Raw genomic sequence first — 15185 nt, forward strand, 5'->3', positions numbered from 1 at the left:
ATGTACTGTATAGTCATACTGGATATATAATTATATGAGATTACATAATTTATATAAATGAATGTATAGAATTATTTGCTGTGTTTAGCTCTACAACGCTGTTATTTATTTATAATATATGATTACAAAAGGTTTGATGATATTAAATGAATAAATGTTGTAGAGAGTGCTTTGCAGTGGGTGTTGTGGATCTTTGCTGAGGAGGTTGTGCAATGCAAAATAACACATACAAATATAATTTTCAGAAAGCTGCCCAAATACACCTTTCTTTGGACATCCAAAACAAACCACAGCACTCCTAAAAAAAAAAGGGTATGACCACAAGAGAAAAGTTTCTGTAGAGTACTGCCCCCTCTAGTGGTCAAATGGGTTTTCCTGAACATGTTAAAATTCCAGGGGGATACAATACAAGGTTAAATTCAACATTTGAGCTGATAAAGTGCTAAACCTGACATTGTAAGTGTAAACCCTGAATTTCATAGATCTGCTTCTGCAGATGGAAATAAGACTTCTTCAGTAGCCTCTATTTGTTCACATACGAGGACATCAGAACAATGGGAAACACGACTCAAACACATCTAAAACATACTCAACACTGTTGCTGGACTGCTAATCAGCACGTCCTGCTTCAATAAATAACTGAACTGCACAGACTTGTTTTTTTAAAGGAGACAATGTAAACATTGCAGGGAGTGCAATGGGCGGCCCTTATGGAATGGCTACCTTTTCAACACACATAAAAATACATTTGTTATACAGCTGTGATCCATTTCATCACTGCAGCTCTGGATGTTCCAGTCAGATATATTGCGGTAACAGAGGTGATATTGCTCTGTGAGTCCATATATTGAGGTGTGCGTTAGGAGTTGCTACGTGGAGGCCTCTGTGGTTGTGCTGGGGCTTTGGGTGGGGGCTGGACTAGATGGGCAAGAGTTCTCTGGACTCCCGGGAGTCCGCAGGGTTGATTTCCGCTTTCCGTTCCGCACTGTGAGCTCCTCTTTGGGCTTAAATGTTAGAGGCACAAAGCCATCTGCATCTGCCACAAGTACAATCCACAGTGGTCCTGGGAAGAAGACAAAACAAATAGGACTTTTGGCTCATCATGGTTTTCTAAATTCAGTGTAATTTGGAAACGGTACTTTGTGAGAGCTAGAACTGTGCTGTCTCAGTTCAAAAAAGCCAGTCTTTGCTACAACAGCAACAAAACTCTAAATGCTAGTAAGCTTCTTTTGTTTAAGACCTTGTAATCTGACCAAGGCTTTTAATCACTTCTAATTATAGCTTACAGATGTTACCTGAGGAACAATGCCACCACAAGTTGCCTGAATTTACAACTGACTGCAATAACTTAGATTTCTTATGAAGTACGGAGCATTCTGAAGGGACACCTTGATGGTAAATAAAGCCAATAAGAGCAAAATTAGAGATCTGAACATTTAGTTGGTGACTTGCAGTTGACCTCGCTAGAGGATCATAAGACATTTCCTCAGAGTGGTTTTAACTACTTAACCCTGTACACGTTGTGTCACGACACTGTCAATCGCACACATGGCTTTTACACACTTTTACACAAAGGAAGCTTAGATACTGCTTTACACTCCAGAAAACGCCACTTCAGGGTTTAAATGCACAAATGACACAAAACAAATAGCAGAGAAATCTTGAGTGATGCAGAGCATGACACATTATATTTGCAATAGCTTGTTTCTGTTGGCCTACCGACATAAAATCTAGTTTTCTGCACATACCATACATCATCTCCACAATGGTTAGGTTGAAGAGGTCTTGGAGGATACGCAGACACAGCTTTCCGTCACACAGCAGCACTGGCCTCCGCTCATCGATGAAAACATTTTCTGACACTGCTTCTGTATGAGCCCAAAGAAAGGAATATGACAGAAAGAATTTTAGTTGATTTGTCCTTAGCGTCTGCAGCAAGATTTACTATTCCTGCACTGAACCGTACAAACACTGTAGATGATATATCTACAGTAGGCTATCAAACGTTGCATGTAAAACTGTACCTGGCATGTGACATTGACATATGGGGTTCGCAGGCATTGGGGGTAGACGATCGTGGCCTTTTTCCCATTCTGAGTGTAATCTCTGATTTCTGTCAGGCACTGCTGCACTTCTGTAAATCTTGTAAAAAGTCTTTCCATGTTATGAACGAGCTGCTCCACTGCACGCTCCTTGCCCGAGCCAGGAGTCTTTTCGGGCATAGGCAGCGTCGGCTCTGAGTGCATCTTGTCCGACGTCTCAAAGCGAGGAGAACTGGCCCGGCGGAATCTCTGCTGACCTGTCCGGCCACTGCCAGGCTGGCCATGCGGCTGATGTGGTCTATGTCAAAAATTTTCCACAGTAACAGAAGAGGCACTGGACGGGGCTCTGTCTGATATTTCCGCAGTGTTGGTGCTCACCTCCTCCAACCAATCTTCGCCTGTTCCCTGGCGAACAAACTACTCCCTTTCCAGGCAGTACCAAGTTCTTTTATCCTGGGCGCTCTCTGTCATCCTTTGACAGGTGCTCTGAGTGCCTCCTAATACCTGTGCAGAAATTAGAGGTGGACTCATGGCTGTGAGCAGAGGGGGATGGTATACAGGAGACATTGGAGACTCTCCATCGTACATCAACTCTTTGGCTATGAGATGAAGAATGTATTTATCAGTGTTAGCAGACGGGAGGAAGGCAGGGTCATTGGACTTCTGTCTGCCCACCATTAACAGTAAAATCTTCTCATTGAGGAAGCAGACTCCTTTGGGCCTCTCATTCTGCTGCAGTGAGATCTGCTGTATGTTCGGCATTGCAGAGGCTGTGATGCAGTAGACAAGAACCATGTTGCAGGTGTTTGAAGCAACTGCAACTGTGGAACCACGGGATCAAAAGCCACAATGTCTGGGACCAAAATCCCCGGAATGCTGACTTTACGAGTGGTGGTGACCTTTCCTCATAGGTGACCAGAATGAGTGTTAGGAGTCCTGGCCGGTGCCTGTCACAGTGTCCTCTGCGACGCAAGTGGATAAGGTGGCTGGGTCAGAACGACGGTGTCCTCGCCAAGAGATGGGTAAGATCAAGGGGACCTGAGCTAGGGATGAAGGACCTTTCTGATTCGAAGGATCTTCTCCCTCGATTCCAGAAAGGCTGTCATCATCTGGCATGACCTGGCTGTGCAGGGCCTCGGTCTCAGTTGGTAAGTCGAATGCTATGCTCAGCATTTAACCCACATATCTTATCCAGCGGCAGCTCTGTAGACAACAGCTACTTGAGCTTCGCCTGTGGCCCTCAATGGCACAGATATAGCCTCCCACATCGAAGATGGGACAGAAAGAACAGGCCACCAGACTCTTTTGGATGTCATTCCAGATGTAGGAGTGAAGGGCACTGCCTATAGCCACCACCAGGCGTGTGCCATCCTTAGTCCAGCATGCACAGTGGATGAGTCCGCTACCTTTGATATCTGCTTTGATTCTCCTGTTGTCCACCCTGACAGAAAACAGCACAGAAGTGTCTCTCTTAGTCAGCACAGCTAAAATATCCAGTTTAGGGTGCCAAACACAGCCTTGAGAGAGCAACGGGAAAGGCTCGCTCATCTCACAGGTCTGCGTGCACAGCAACTTGTTCTGCTCGAGAGCACTGAGCTGCAGTTGCCACACAGTAACATGCTTCTTGTGCTGGACAGCCAGCAAAGCGGGAGAATCAGAGCAGCACAGCGGGCCCCAGAAGAGTCCGAATACATGCTCGAACTGCCCAATGACATTGGTATCCCCAAACTTCACGCTGCCATTGATAAAGTAGAGAGATGTTAGGCAGACCTGCTTGCCGTCCGTCCACGCAATCCCATGTACAGGGTGAATGGCTTGGTGCAGTGTGTTGAGACCTGTCCTGAGCAGCTTTGCCTTACCAAGATCCATCCTGGCAAGTATGAAGAAGCTTATCCAACAAGAGAAAAAAAACAAAAAACAAAGAGTCACAGAGTTAACATTGATAATAGAGTCCTGTACCTCTTCTAAATGAGTCTTTACGACGAGTGGCTATTGCTACCTATGCGGATTAAGAATAGCAAAAGCCTCTCTTGTGTCTCCTTCCAAGTACATGCTTTAATCCCCCTGTGCCTGAGGCAGTGGTGACGAACACCTATAGCTGCTTACGCCTGATGACCTTAACAACACACGGGCCCTGTTAGGACCTAAGGGTATTAGCATTAGTATGCGTTGAATAAGCGTGCCTCACTATCGTATTTATTCTTTTAGGTTCGGAAAAACTGCCGTGATTACTTTCGAGGACATTAGGCTCTTAAATAGAGACGTTTTTAAAATGTAAGGTGCCAACAGATCAAGAAAACTGCAACAGACTTAAAATTAGACTTAAAATCGCAACACCATATTAACACTGAAGCATATTAAATGCAATACATTTTTTCAGAAAATAAATTTTCTTTATGGATTGCTACTACACATGCGGTTAAAATGTGCAGCCACATGTTCAATTCATAAACACTGGGAATGACTAGCTAGATTAACTTGCTGCTTACCGTTAAAAATACATCGAGCAAACACATAATTAACGCTAAATTCGTCACAAACATAGATTTTAAAACATAGCATACCTTATACAATCAAAACCACCTCGCAAGGAATTTGTATAAAACAGTGAAAGTTAACTCTCCCATCTGCGAATTCACGTTTTGCCGGTTAAAAATTGTGCCCAGCGTTCATCACTAAATGACACGGAAGCAAAACTAACCGAGAGTTTCGGTGCATTGTGGGACATGTAGTTCAACTTTCCAATAAAGCTAGCTTTATAGCCCTAATAACTCACATTTAGTAATAGGTAAATAGATAAATATTAACTTGATAAAGACTATAGCAAACCAGACAATGAAAATTAAACTGTCATTAGACACTTAAAATTTATCACACTCCCCCGTGCGGCGCAAGCGTCTGCACAGCCGAAGACGACGTACGTGGTGGAGTTGTCGCTCTCTACGCTGGCTCATTGCAAAGCGGAAAGTATCTTTGCTCTCTCGCGGTTGACTCTATCTCCGGTGGGTCGGTGAATAGCTGGTTTCTGCCGATAAAGCCTGACTTGCAGCCTCAAAAGGGTAGCACTGGCTTTAACAGAAGCGAGGTTTGTGGGCTGTATGCTTCATAGCTCATCTTTGAAGTAGCACAACCATGGGCGTGGAGGTCGAGACAATATCTCCCGGTGATGGTAAGCTGATTTATTCGCCCGTGTGTGCGTTGATGCGGGGTGCTAGTGGTGTTGGGGCTCGGTAGTTCTCCGGAGTGCCATTCAGATTTTGTTAGATCGACATCAATTTTTGCTTTTAATGGTAGTATTCTGGATATAACTGGGGCTCTGCAACCCCCTGATTTGTTTATGTTTTTTACTGTTAAAGTCGTCGGCGCCTGCACGGCACCTTTCTAGAACTCTCCATCCTGTTAAATGAGTGAAGTCTGCCAAACTCCGTCCTCCTCAAGTGTCTTAAAATTGAGCATTAGCTCTCAAAGTAACTGAGAATTGGCACGTAATCAAATATACAGAGCTACTCATGTGTTACCAGTCATTCGGCTCAGAGTGAAAGGCACAAACGGGGGCTAGGTAAGGTAGACCTACCATACCCCTATAGGCGCTAATAAATTAAAGTGCATCTGAGAGCCAATTACTGTGGAAAAAAATGCCTGCAGGCTACAGTTACAGCATGAGGATGAAAGATGCATATCTCCCTTTAGTATGTTTGAAGGTGTAAGGAGTGTACAACAGTCCTGGCAGCAGCACCTCCCACCAGACTGAACCTTGTATTTGCTAACGAGACTGTCAGGCTAATTACAAGATTAACCTGCCAGCCTCAAAGAGTATAAAAATACACAGTAACACTTGTTTTCTCTCTCCATTATTAACAGGAAGAACATTTCCAAAGAAAGGCCAAACATGTGTTGTTCATTACATAGGTAACTACCCTCCCCTCCCTTTTTTTTTTTTTCTTCTTTGTATCTTTTCTGTCATCAGCACACCCAGCTTTCAAAATGTACACAATCTGTGTAACACTGTGCACAGATTGTGTGTACTGGTTATACTTGCAAGTTGCTCACAGAACCAGAAAATAATAATTTGCTTTTTTTCTGTAGGAGAAATTTGCTATTTTGGGGTGTGCTGACGTGCACATACTCATTCAGACGCACACGGGCGTGCTCCGTTTTTCCTGTTTGTCTCTTGTCAGATTGCCCAGTTTTTAGGTGGGACAGTAAGACTTTTGGGAAATAAATTTGGGTTGTTCTGTGCCCTTCGGGTTGGCAGTCCAGACAACTAGGTCAGACAGAAAGTAAACAAACCTAGTTGGCATGTCTTCTGTTGACTGTCTGAGTATCACATGGTTATTATGTGGTTATAAAGGTAATTGTACACACTCCAGTCATTGTTTCCATAGTAAACAGGTTTGATTTGAGTTTGTAAGTATTTTTTTGTTGAGTGTACATGTGCATATGATTGCATGTTGTAGCTCTGGGACTTTATTTCCACCATTTGATATGGGTTAATGTGGTTGTTCTAATCTCTCACAACAGTGGCTGAACAATGATTAGTGTTTAGCTTTACATTAAAAATTACAGCTTTGTTTGACAAGCATGTGTGTCATTATAGACCAAAACATGCAGGGCAACTATGGAATAAATGCTGTGCTTTAAATTCTTTTGGGGAAAGTTATTGCATTTTCCTTTAAGCCTGATTTCTGATATCACCTACTACAGTAATGGTGGTTTTCGTCTGCTCCCTTATGTCCAAGGAGTCGCCGCAGCAGATGGATCTGCATGTCTGACATGGCACAGATTTTACGCTGGCTGCCCTTCCTGAAGCAATGCTCCCATTTATCTGCTTGGGTCTGGCACTGGAAATAGACTAGCTTGTGACCTCCTGAGGCTGGGTTTGTGTCTCCTCTCGTCTAGAACTGGGGAGCATCCACTTTTCTAATTTCAGTTTATACATCTCAGGCTGTAAAGCTGCACTATTGAGATGTGGCTCATTGCACATTAGAGTCTTGAATGATCAGGGTTTGGTCCACAGTTGGTGGCTCTCTTTATCTCTACTGTTGAATAAGCAGATATGATCATGGGTGGGTGGATGCATAGTTAGAATAGTGTATTCTCACATTAAACATGGGCAAATGGTCATGATAGCTAATCTAATCTAATCTAATCTAACATTAACATTTTTAGCCTATGGCACAAAGTTACTTTCACAACAGCAATGCCAGCTGTCTCAGAAAAATGGAAATGTGTATTTCAGGGTAACAATGCAAAATACTTCCATACCTCACTCTTACTGCCTTTCTTATCAGTGAGTCGGGGTGGAGCTACTGCAGCACCTGCAGTAGTGTAGTTTTTCCGGTACCTATGGGTGGCCTTCTTCTTCTTCTTCAGAAAATGAAGGTTTGGTTTTACCTTACCAAACAATAGCAGGTACAGCAGATTTATAGTAACTTACATCATTTCCCAGCATGTTTATAACTTCACCAGATAACAGGAAATCAACCCTTTTCATTCATCCCTATAATTTTCCTCCTAGCTGCTTTGATCCTTTGATGCTCATACCGAGGCTGCTGATTAGGTTTGTTTTCACAAATGTTTTCGTGGTGGTTCTCTTGCAGCTTACGTTGGAGAACTTTAAGTTAAGAGCTTCCGTGCTAACGACATGTTAGTTTGTGGCTGTGAGTGTACATGTGACTATTTGACTTCACCACTGTGCGCGATGACGTGCATGCGTGAAACTGACCGGTCTCCGGTCCGGGCCAAGAATGCTGGAATTTGCCCGAATAAGTACGTGGTGTTTTCAGAATTTTAGTATTGAAAGGTCAGGGTTCTAGCCAGCAGTTGATCACCTGGCACTGTGCCAGGCTGAGAATTTCACCGGTTCATCCTGGTCGTCCAATACCCACGGGGGACCCTAGTACTTCAAATCTTAAAATAAGGCTCATTTAGACTTGTGAGTCATGCAGAGCTTCTCTAGCTGCGTCCAAGTATTAAACATGGGGGATTAAAATGAGCATAATGGGTCCCCTTTAAGCTTTATACTTCACCAGGACCTCACTGCCACTGCAGATGGTAGGTCTACCACCTGAGCCACAGCTGCCCCCAACAACAAGAGCAATGTGTGCTCTTTTTTTTTTACATTCTGTCTGTTTTATTGAGGTAATTTACTCATTTGCCGCTTGTGCTTTTTGCAGTGCAACACAAAAATACAGAGGTAAGCCAAAGCATGGCTTTAGCAGTGGAACACCAAAAAACCTATAAATATAGATCTGAATCAGCACAGGAAGTGCATTTGCAAAATATAACTAAGGTTAGAGCTGTACTTAGTGCTGAACACAAGCCAGGAAATTAGCTAAGAATGTGATTTATGTGGATAAACTGGGAGTATTTGTTTGATAATCTGATGAACTGATATAAGATGTTCCTCCTATCAAGGTTTTTATGGACTCATAAACAAATCACCTGTAACACAATGATGGATTAGATTTTGATTTTTATTTCGTGCTGAATTTTTTATTATGTTAACCTGGTTACATTTGATAAATCTGTTGGCAAAAAATAAAATACAAATTATTTATTTTACATTTTGGTTAATCCAGTTTTATTAGGATATTCAACTAGTTTGAGGTAGTTACCAAGCGATTTGGAAGAAACTGAGCTAATGAAGATGTAAGGTCCATAAGACAGGTGTTTTAACTAAAGTCTAAAAGACAGGATTAGCTGACACCCCCAAAAAGGAATAATACTGGTAATGCAGGTTAGTTGTGGATTTGTAACATAAGCCTGCCCAAGTCATCCAGCTGGCTCTCGCTGCAGAAACACAGACTGTACCCTCCACTCCACCCTCCTCTGGTGTTAGTTTTCCAGATAGCAAAGGCAAACAGTAAAAGTAAGGAGAGAGAGTGATTTCCCAATACATATTGGGATTTGAAACCGCTCTGTTAGAGAGTCTTCCTCACGCATTCTCACCGCTGTACCATTTTTGATTCTCACTTTCACCTCTGGGATTTTAAATATGCAGATACACGCATGCCAGAAGCACACTGACTCTCAGATGTGCGCGTGACCCTCCTCTGACTCTGGTGAAAGTTGTAGTCGCCTGAATTAGCAGCGTGGTCATTTCCACAAGGAAGGTAATGGCTCGGGGCCTCCTATAATTTATCCTGTCTTGCATTCTTGTTTCTGTCATGCCTGCTCATGGAGCGGCAGCTCTATCAGCTGCAGTCCTGCAGTCTGAAGCTCATTTTGCTGCAGGAAGAAAATGGAAGCAGATCTGATGTCAGTCAATATGAGACAACAAAAGGAGCTTGTGAGGTTTTGTGATTGATGAGGTCTGGCGCTAGGCTACGAAGACGAACGGCATTGTAGTCTCTTTTGACGCAAAGCATGTGCTGTGGAAGCTCGTGCTGGATATGATGTCATTCCTAAATGCGGACATCATTCCTTACCATGTTTGTGCTCCAGACTTTACCATAGAACACACAGAAGCTGAGACCTCATGGTTATACACGTTTGACCCAGAAATAGATGGGGTGAAGCATTGAGCTGTGCGTCAGGAGATGCCAAAGTCTCCTTTCACGGGAGAGTGTTGTGATTAACTGGTTTTTCATAGAATTAAGCAAGCAACGGGAAGCTGATGTCCAGCTTCTAGATGAGGAGAAAAGCTTTTGATGAAAATCATTGACTATTGAGTTGTCTGAGTGCTTCACAGGCTTCTTGCCTTATGAGAATAGATAGAATATCTTTATGCAGTTCCTACCTGGCAGACAAGGCAGGAGGAGACATATGAAAGTGGTGTTGTAGCACATTATTATTTATCAAGTGAACTAATGAGGACCACTAAAGAACTAGGACCCTCCATATCGAGCTCAATGCACACTTTTTGGACTTCATTATAGCAGTAACTCATCACTGAGGATTACTTTGAGGCTCCAGTAACTAATTTACTTCTAATTAGTCACACCCCCCATCTATCCCCAGTAACTCGTTTATAGAAATGAAGACTGATGAAGACTCTTGTTACGTAGAATGTCTGTGCCCGCAGGTGTGCAACAGCAACACATGTAAGTCTCATACACAGATAGCTTTACACACATCTCATTTCATCCACATTTGAGCCAGGGGGCTCACTGTGCTGGCAGCCATCCTTGATAGGGGCAGGACAGGATACAGTAAACAAAGTAAAAATAACCCCACCCCTGTGTGGAATGGCTTTTTTGCAACTATAGCTAGCCACTAACAAGTGAAAGCCTCTTACGAGGAGAGAGAGACTGAGAGCCAACCTCAGGAAGGGTCAGGCCTGGCTTTATTCTTGCAAAGACCCCACCCATGCTCAGCTGTACAAAGAGTGATAACAGAGCAGTGATACGAGTAGTTTGGGATTTTGCTTTGCTGTGGCTCTCTCTGTGTGCTGCAGTGAGCTCTGAAGGAAGCAGCATATTGCATAAAATAAGGTCCAGTTTACTCATATAGTATAAATTTCAAACAGTGTTGCAATTCGCAAAAATCATTCTGAAATATTATAAGCCACTTGTTTAGCAACTTGTTGCTGTGTCTTTTTTTTTTTTTTCCCCAGATTCATGTTAACACAGCATACTTTTGGTTAAGTTGGAGGCCCACAGTTGCACTTCCCTGTGATTTTCCCTACAGCTTTCATGCAGGTTTCACAAGCAGGACAGGTCTACCACCTGGGCCTCTTTTAGCTCGGCTCCATGTCGACAGACCTCCCCTGGTGAAGGTTGTGGCTGGAAGGGACAGTGAGCTAGCTGCCTGTGTGAGATGGGCTTTCTGTGTTCGGACTAGAGCCCGACTGATATATTGATGGAGCCAGTATATCAGGTGATATATCTGTGTTGATAGTTATACAACTTCCTTGTTGGTAGCATGTGTTTGGAACGTCAGAAACACAACAACCAGACTCTGAACTTGAGTGAGATCCCATTCTTAATCCATAGGATTTAATATGATGTCAGCCCACCCTTTGCAGCTATAACAGCTTCAACTCTTCTGGGAAGGCTTTCCATAAGGTTTAGGAGTGTTTATGGGAATTTTTGACCATTCTTCGAGAAGTGGATTTGTGAGGTCAGACACTGATGTTGGATGAGAAGGCCTGGCTCACAGTCTTCACTCTAATTCATCCCAAAGGTGTTTTATAAGGTTGAGGTCAGGACTCTGTGCAGGCCAGTCAAGTTCTTCCATACCAAACTCGCTCATCCATGTCTTTATGGTCCTGCTTTGTGCACTGGTGTGCAGTCATGTTGGAACAGGAAGGGATCATCCCCAAACTGTTCCCACAAAGTTGGGAGGATCAAATTGTCCCAAATGTCTTGGTATGCTGAAGCATTAAGAGTTCCTGTCACTGGAACTAAGGGGCCAAGCCCAACTCCTGAAAAACAACCCCACACTATAACCCCTCCACCAAACTTTACACTTGGCACAATGCAGTCAGACAAGTATCGTTCTCCTGGCAACCATCAAACCCCGACTCATCCATCAGAATGACAGACAGAGAAGCATCCAACACTTGGAATTGTGCTTGGTGATGTAAGGCTTGGATGCAGCCATAGAAACCCATTCCATGAAGCTCTCTGTGCACTGTTCTTGAGCTAACCTGAAGGCCACATGAAGTCTGGAGGTCTGTAGCAAAAGACTCATCAGAAAGTTGGTGACCTCGGTGCACTATGCAGCTCAGTATCCACTGGCTGAGTTGCTGTCTTTCCCAACTGTTTCAACTTTGTTATAATACCACTAACAGCTGACTGTGGAATATTTAGTTCTGAGGAAATTTCATGACTGGACTTGTTGCACGGGTGGCATCCTATCACGGTGCCACGCTGGAGTTCACTGAGCTCCTGAGAGAAACCCATTCTTTCACAAATGTTTGTAGAAGCAGTCTGCATACCTAGGTAGTTGGTTTTATACACCTGTGGCTGTGGAAGTGACTGGAACACCTGAATTAAGTGATGTGAATGGGTGACTGAATACTTTTGGCATTATAGTGTATGTGGGAGGAAACCGGAGCATGCAGAGGAAACCCACATAGGGAGAACATGCAAACTCCTCACATAACAGCTCCAGCCTGCTAACTGGGGACAGTGCCAACCACTGCACCACTGTTCCACCTCACAGCCAGACAACACCTGTTAAACGATTGGCTGTAAGTGTGTCTGTTATAGCAGTATGGGTGTTTGCATTGAATTAATACATGTTGGGTACAATGTTCAATAGTTTAACTGAAATGCAACATTGAGGGTTTTATCTGCATCAGTGTTTTCCTTAAACATGCAGGCACTGCTGCTAGAAACTGAACCGAGTTTTCTGCAAGAAGGTTTTGTGTTTCTGCTACTCGAATGCCCTGTAGCAGGTGGTATTTGCATGGGTGTGTGAACCTGATGACTCCGCAACTGGACCAGGCCCAGCCCGCTCATATCTGGGCTACTGGACTTCTCAGAAATGATGGACCTTCTAAGTTTAGTGTATGTGTGTGTGTGTGTGTGTGTGTGGAGGGAAGGGGGGTGTAAAAAGAGAAGCAGTACAGTACCAACTTTCACATGACTGGATGAGCAAGACACCATAACTAAACCTCAGCTAACACCACCTTTAAATTCCAAGTATTCCCACTTGTTTAATTATGACAGAGAGGTGAACCAAAATAATACAACAGGACCTCGAAAATGATAGTGTATTATTATTATTATTGTTATTATTCTCTTATATTATTAGAATCTCTGAACTTTGTTTGCAGTTACATGTTTCCTGTTCCACATGCAGAGTAAATAAACTACATTAAAAGACCTTATTGTTGTTGCATATTTGGCTGGCGAAGGGTCCCAAAGTTCAGGACTTATCAGATTAGAAGAGCATTGCTTGAGGTGGCAGCTAATGAAATGAGCCAGTGTTTTCATGCCTTTAGTAGAGTTTAATGGCCCCAGTGTAATTGTCATGCCTGAATGGTCAGTCATTGTTCAAGGAGCTGAGGCCTGCACTGCTTTGCCTTTGTTACCCCTTCATCTCTGTGGTCTATATACAGTTAAGCAATGGCCTAGTTAACTTTAAAAATAATCCACTAAACCAGGCCAGTGCTTCCTGATTCACATTCCCTTTGTTCATTTGAGTAATTGAAACAGACCCAAGATAAGAAATCCCACTAGAAAAATTCCTAGTTATAGCAGCGGGTTAACTGTGCCCGTGAAAAACACCCCTATTATCAGTGTGTACTTCTGAGTCCTTATTTTGCCTCTAAAGTTTCTTAATATGTTTCTCTGACAGGTATGCTGCAGAATGGGAAAAAGTTCGACTCCTCTCGAGACAGGAACAAGCCCTTTAAGTTCAAGATTGGCCATAATGAGGTCATCAAGGGCTGGGAAGAAGGAGTAGCACAGGTAACAGAGGAATGTCAAGGCCATGTACTGAGTACAGATTGAAGTACATTCACGTATACCGTGAGGTTTTAATCGATCAAACCTACCAGTTAGTTGCTATTCATGAAGGTGCTTTCACAAAGCGAGCAGTTGAGCTACTGCAGTTTTCAGTGTTCGCAATGTGGTAGATGTACTGCAGTGGTCAGCGACAAGGAGAGTGAGGGTGTGAAAGGGGTGGATCGTGCTGTAGCTGCTGGAGCTTAATATCACATTCCTTCCTTTAGCTTGTGTATGATGCAACCACAGAATGTACACAGAGGGAAACAATAGTGGAGATATTTACAGTTACGCTTTTCTTAAACTAGAATTCTCTCTATTTTTCTGCATGATGGAATGATGTTAGGTGGGTTCAGGGTTCAGCAGCAGCCTGCAGCCTGGTTGGAACCGGGAGCCATAGATGCATTGTGTCCTGCTGCCACTGATTCAAATTAGAGAACACCAGTGTTGTTGTTGGGACTGGTGTCTGCTCACTGTATGAAAGCATTGCAGATCTTGAATTGTAAATCAAATAGCTATGAGTCACCTTCCGTGTGCTGGGTGCAGATGTCAGTGCTGAAAAACAAAAGCGTGGACATTTGAACCACCAGCACTGGATAGAGGGTACTCAGGGGATCATGTTTAAGATGATTAACACCCCCCCCAAATACTTTTTTGTGCCACCAAGTGAAGTATGTAATGTACGTAGGTATAAAACTTACACAAGGACATGCAAACAAAAGCCCTGAATTCCAAATATCTGCTTCAGTTTCAGGTTCCTGGTATTATGCTCACCTGCCAGCTGTCATACTGTTATTGTTTACTGGGAAACTTGAGCAGAACCTTATTTTACGAGTCAAAATGTGTTCTGTGATAAGGGACTTCTTGGGCGTAGATGTAAAGTACAAGAAGATGCGCATAATATTCGGCTTGTTTTTTCTCTTCACCTGTGCTGCAGATGAGCCTGGGCCAGAGGGCTAAAATCACCTGCACACCAGACATGGCTTATGGAACAACAGGCCACCCCGGAGTCATCCCCCCAAACGCCCCCCTTATTTTCGACGTGGAGCTGCTCAAGCTGGAGTGATGCCAGGGCTAGAACGCAAAGGCTGAAGGTTAACGAGGCTGCATTCACCGTAACCCGTTTCCCCAGGGAGACCGTACCCGAGCCACCCGCTCGTTTTCTCTGTTTTTACAGTCGTCTTCTTCAGTTCGGTATATAAACGTATCGCCTGCTGCTTCATTGCCAACGTGTCAAGCTAGATACCGCAAGGAAATGTTCACGTTGTACAAGACTTTTACACACACACACACACATTTTGGTTTGTTTGTTACATATGCTTTTTTTGTTGAATTTCGTTTAATGTTGTAAATTTTGTTGATCCAAGAGGAAATCCGTTCTCTTTGAAAAGCCGTACTACATTGCAATCAAAACATATATTGCCTTACAGTTTGAACAACGGAGGGGAGGGTACATGGGTCAAAAGTACAATGTCTACTCTGTATTAACTGGGCATTATATACCGCTGTCTGCATTGCCACTTTGATAAAGGCTTGTCCTGCTGAATGCTTGGAATGATGTTGCTATGTTTGGTATATTTTATAATCCTCATGAACATTTACTGCAAGTGTACCCTATACAGTCAAACCCAGTCCAATACTGTACAGAACTCTTTAAGAGCAATTGCTACTATGACAGTTTGGTTAACTCTTGAATAAAGTGGCATGTACTATGTTAAGAAGTCTGTGTCCTTTGTGAGTGAGT

At 43.3% G+C, this 15185-nt stretch overlaps 2 protein-coding genes across 3 annotated transcripts; one reads left to right on the plus strand and one right to left on the minus strand.

Moving 5' to 3' along the window:
* Window positions 1-65: 65 nt before the first annotated feature.
* Window positions 66-3930, minus strand: wdcp (WD repeat and coiled coil containing). The gene is given in 15 exon segments (XM_030720855.1): window positions 66-1063; window positions 1749-1862; window positions 2006-2284; window positions 2287-2350; window positions 2352-2426; window positions 2428-2606; window positions 2609-2875; window positions 2878-2946; window positions 2949-2966; window positions 2969-3002; window positions 3004-3135; window positions 3138-3209; window positions 3211-3252; window positions 3254-3280; window positions 3282-3930. Coding segments are annotated over 15 exon segments (2196 nt in total). The 5' UTR covers window positions 3912-3930; the 3' UTR covers window positions 66-869.
* A 1041-nt stretch (window positions 3931-4971) lies between these two features.
* On the plus strand, window positions 4972-15141 carry fkbp1b (FKBP prolyl isomerase 1B). 2 transcript variants are annotated; one of them, XM_030720853.1, is made up of 4 exons: window positions 4975-5211; window positions 5904-5951; window positions 13293-13405; window positions 14379-15141. In XM_030720853.1, exons 1-4 carry the CDS (start codon window positions 5175-5177, stop codon window positions 14505-14507), a joined length of 327 nt encoding a protein of 108 aa, XP_030576713.1. In that variant the 5' UTR covers window positions 4975-5174; the 3' UTR covers window positions 14508-15141. The 2 variants fall into 2 exon arrangements, with proteins under 2 accessions (XP_030576714.1, XP_030576713.1); XM_030720854.1 differs by lacking the exon at window positions 5904-5951 and having other exon boundaries at window positions 4972-5211.
* The last annotated feature ends 44 nt before the right edge of the window (window positions 15142-15185 follow it).

The sequence above is a fragment of the Archocentrus centrarchus genome, chromosome 24 (genome assembly GCF_007364275.1).
Source record: "Archocentrus centrarchus isolate MPI-CPG fArcCen1 chromosome 24, fArcCen1, whole genome shotgun sequence".
NCBI lineage: Eukaryota > Metazoa > Chordata > Actinopteri > Cichliformes > Cichlidae > Archocentrus > Archocentrus centrarchus.

Excerpts from the sequence above, each read along its gene's own strand:
- fkbp1b (XM_030720853.1), top strand. The coding sequence starts at position 5,175 with ATGGGCGTGGAGGTCGAGACAATATCTCCCGGTGATG. Across the intron at positions 5,952-13,292 it reads ATGTGTTGTTCATTACATAG|GTATGCTGCAGAATGGGAAA; the intron begins GTAACTACCCTC and ends TTTCTCTGACAG. Across the intron at positions 13,406-14,378 it reads GGGAAGAAGGAGTAGCACAG|ATGAGCCTGGGCCAGAGGGC; the intron begins GTAACAGAGGAA and ends CCTGTGCTGCAG.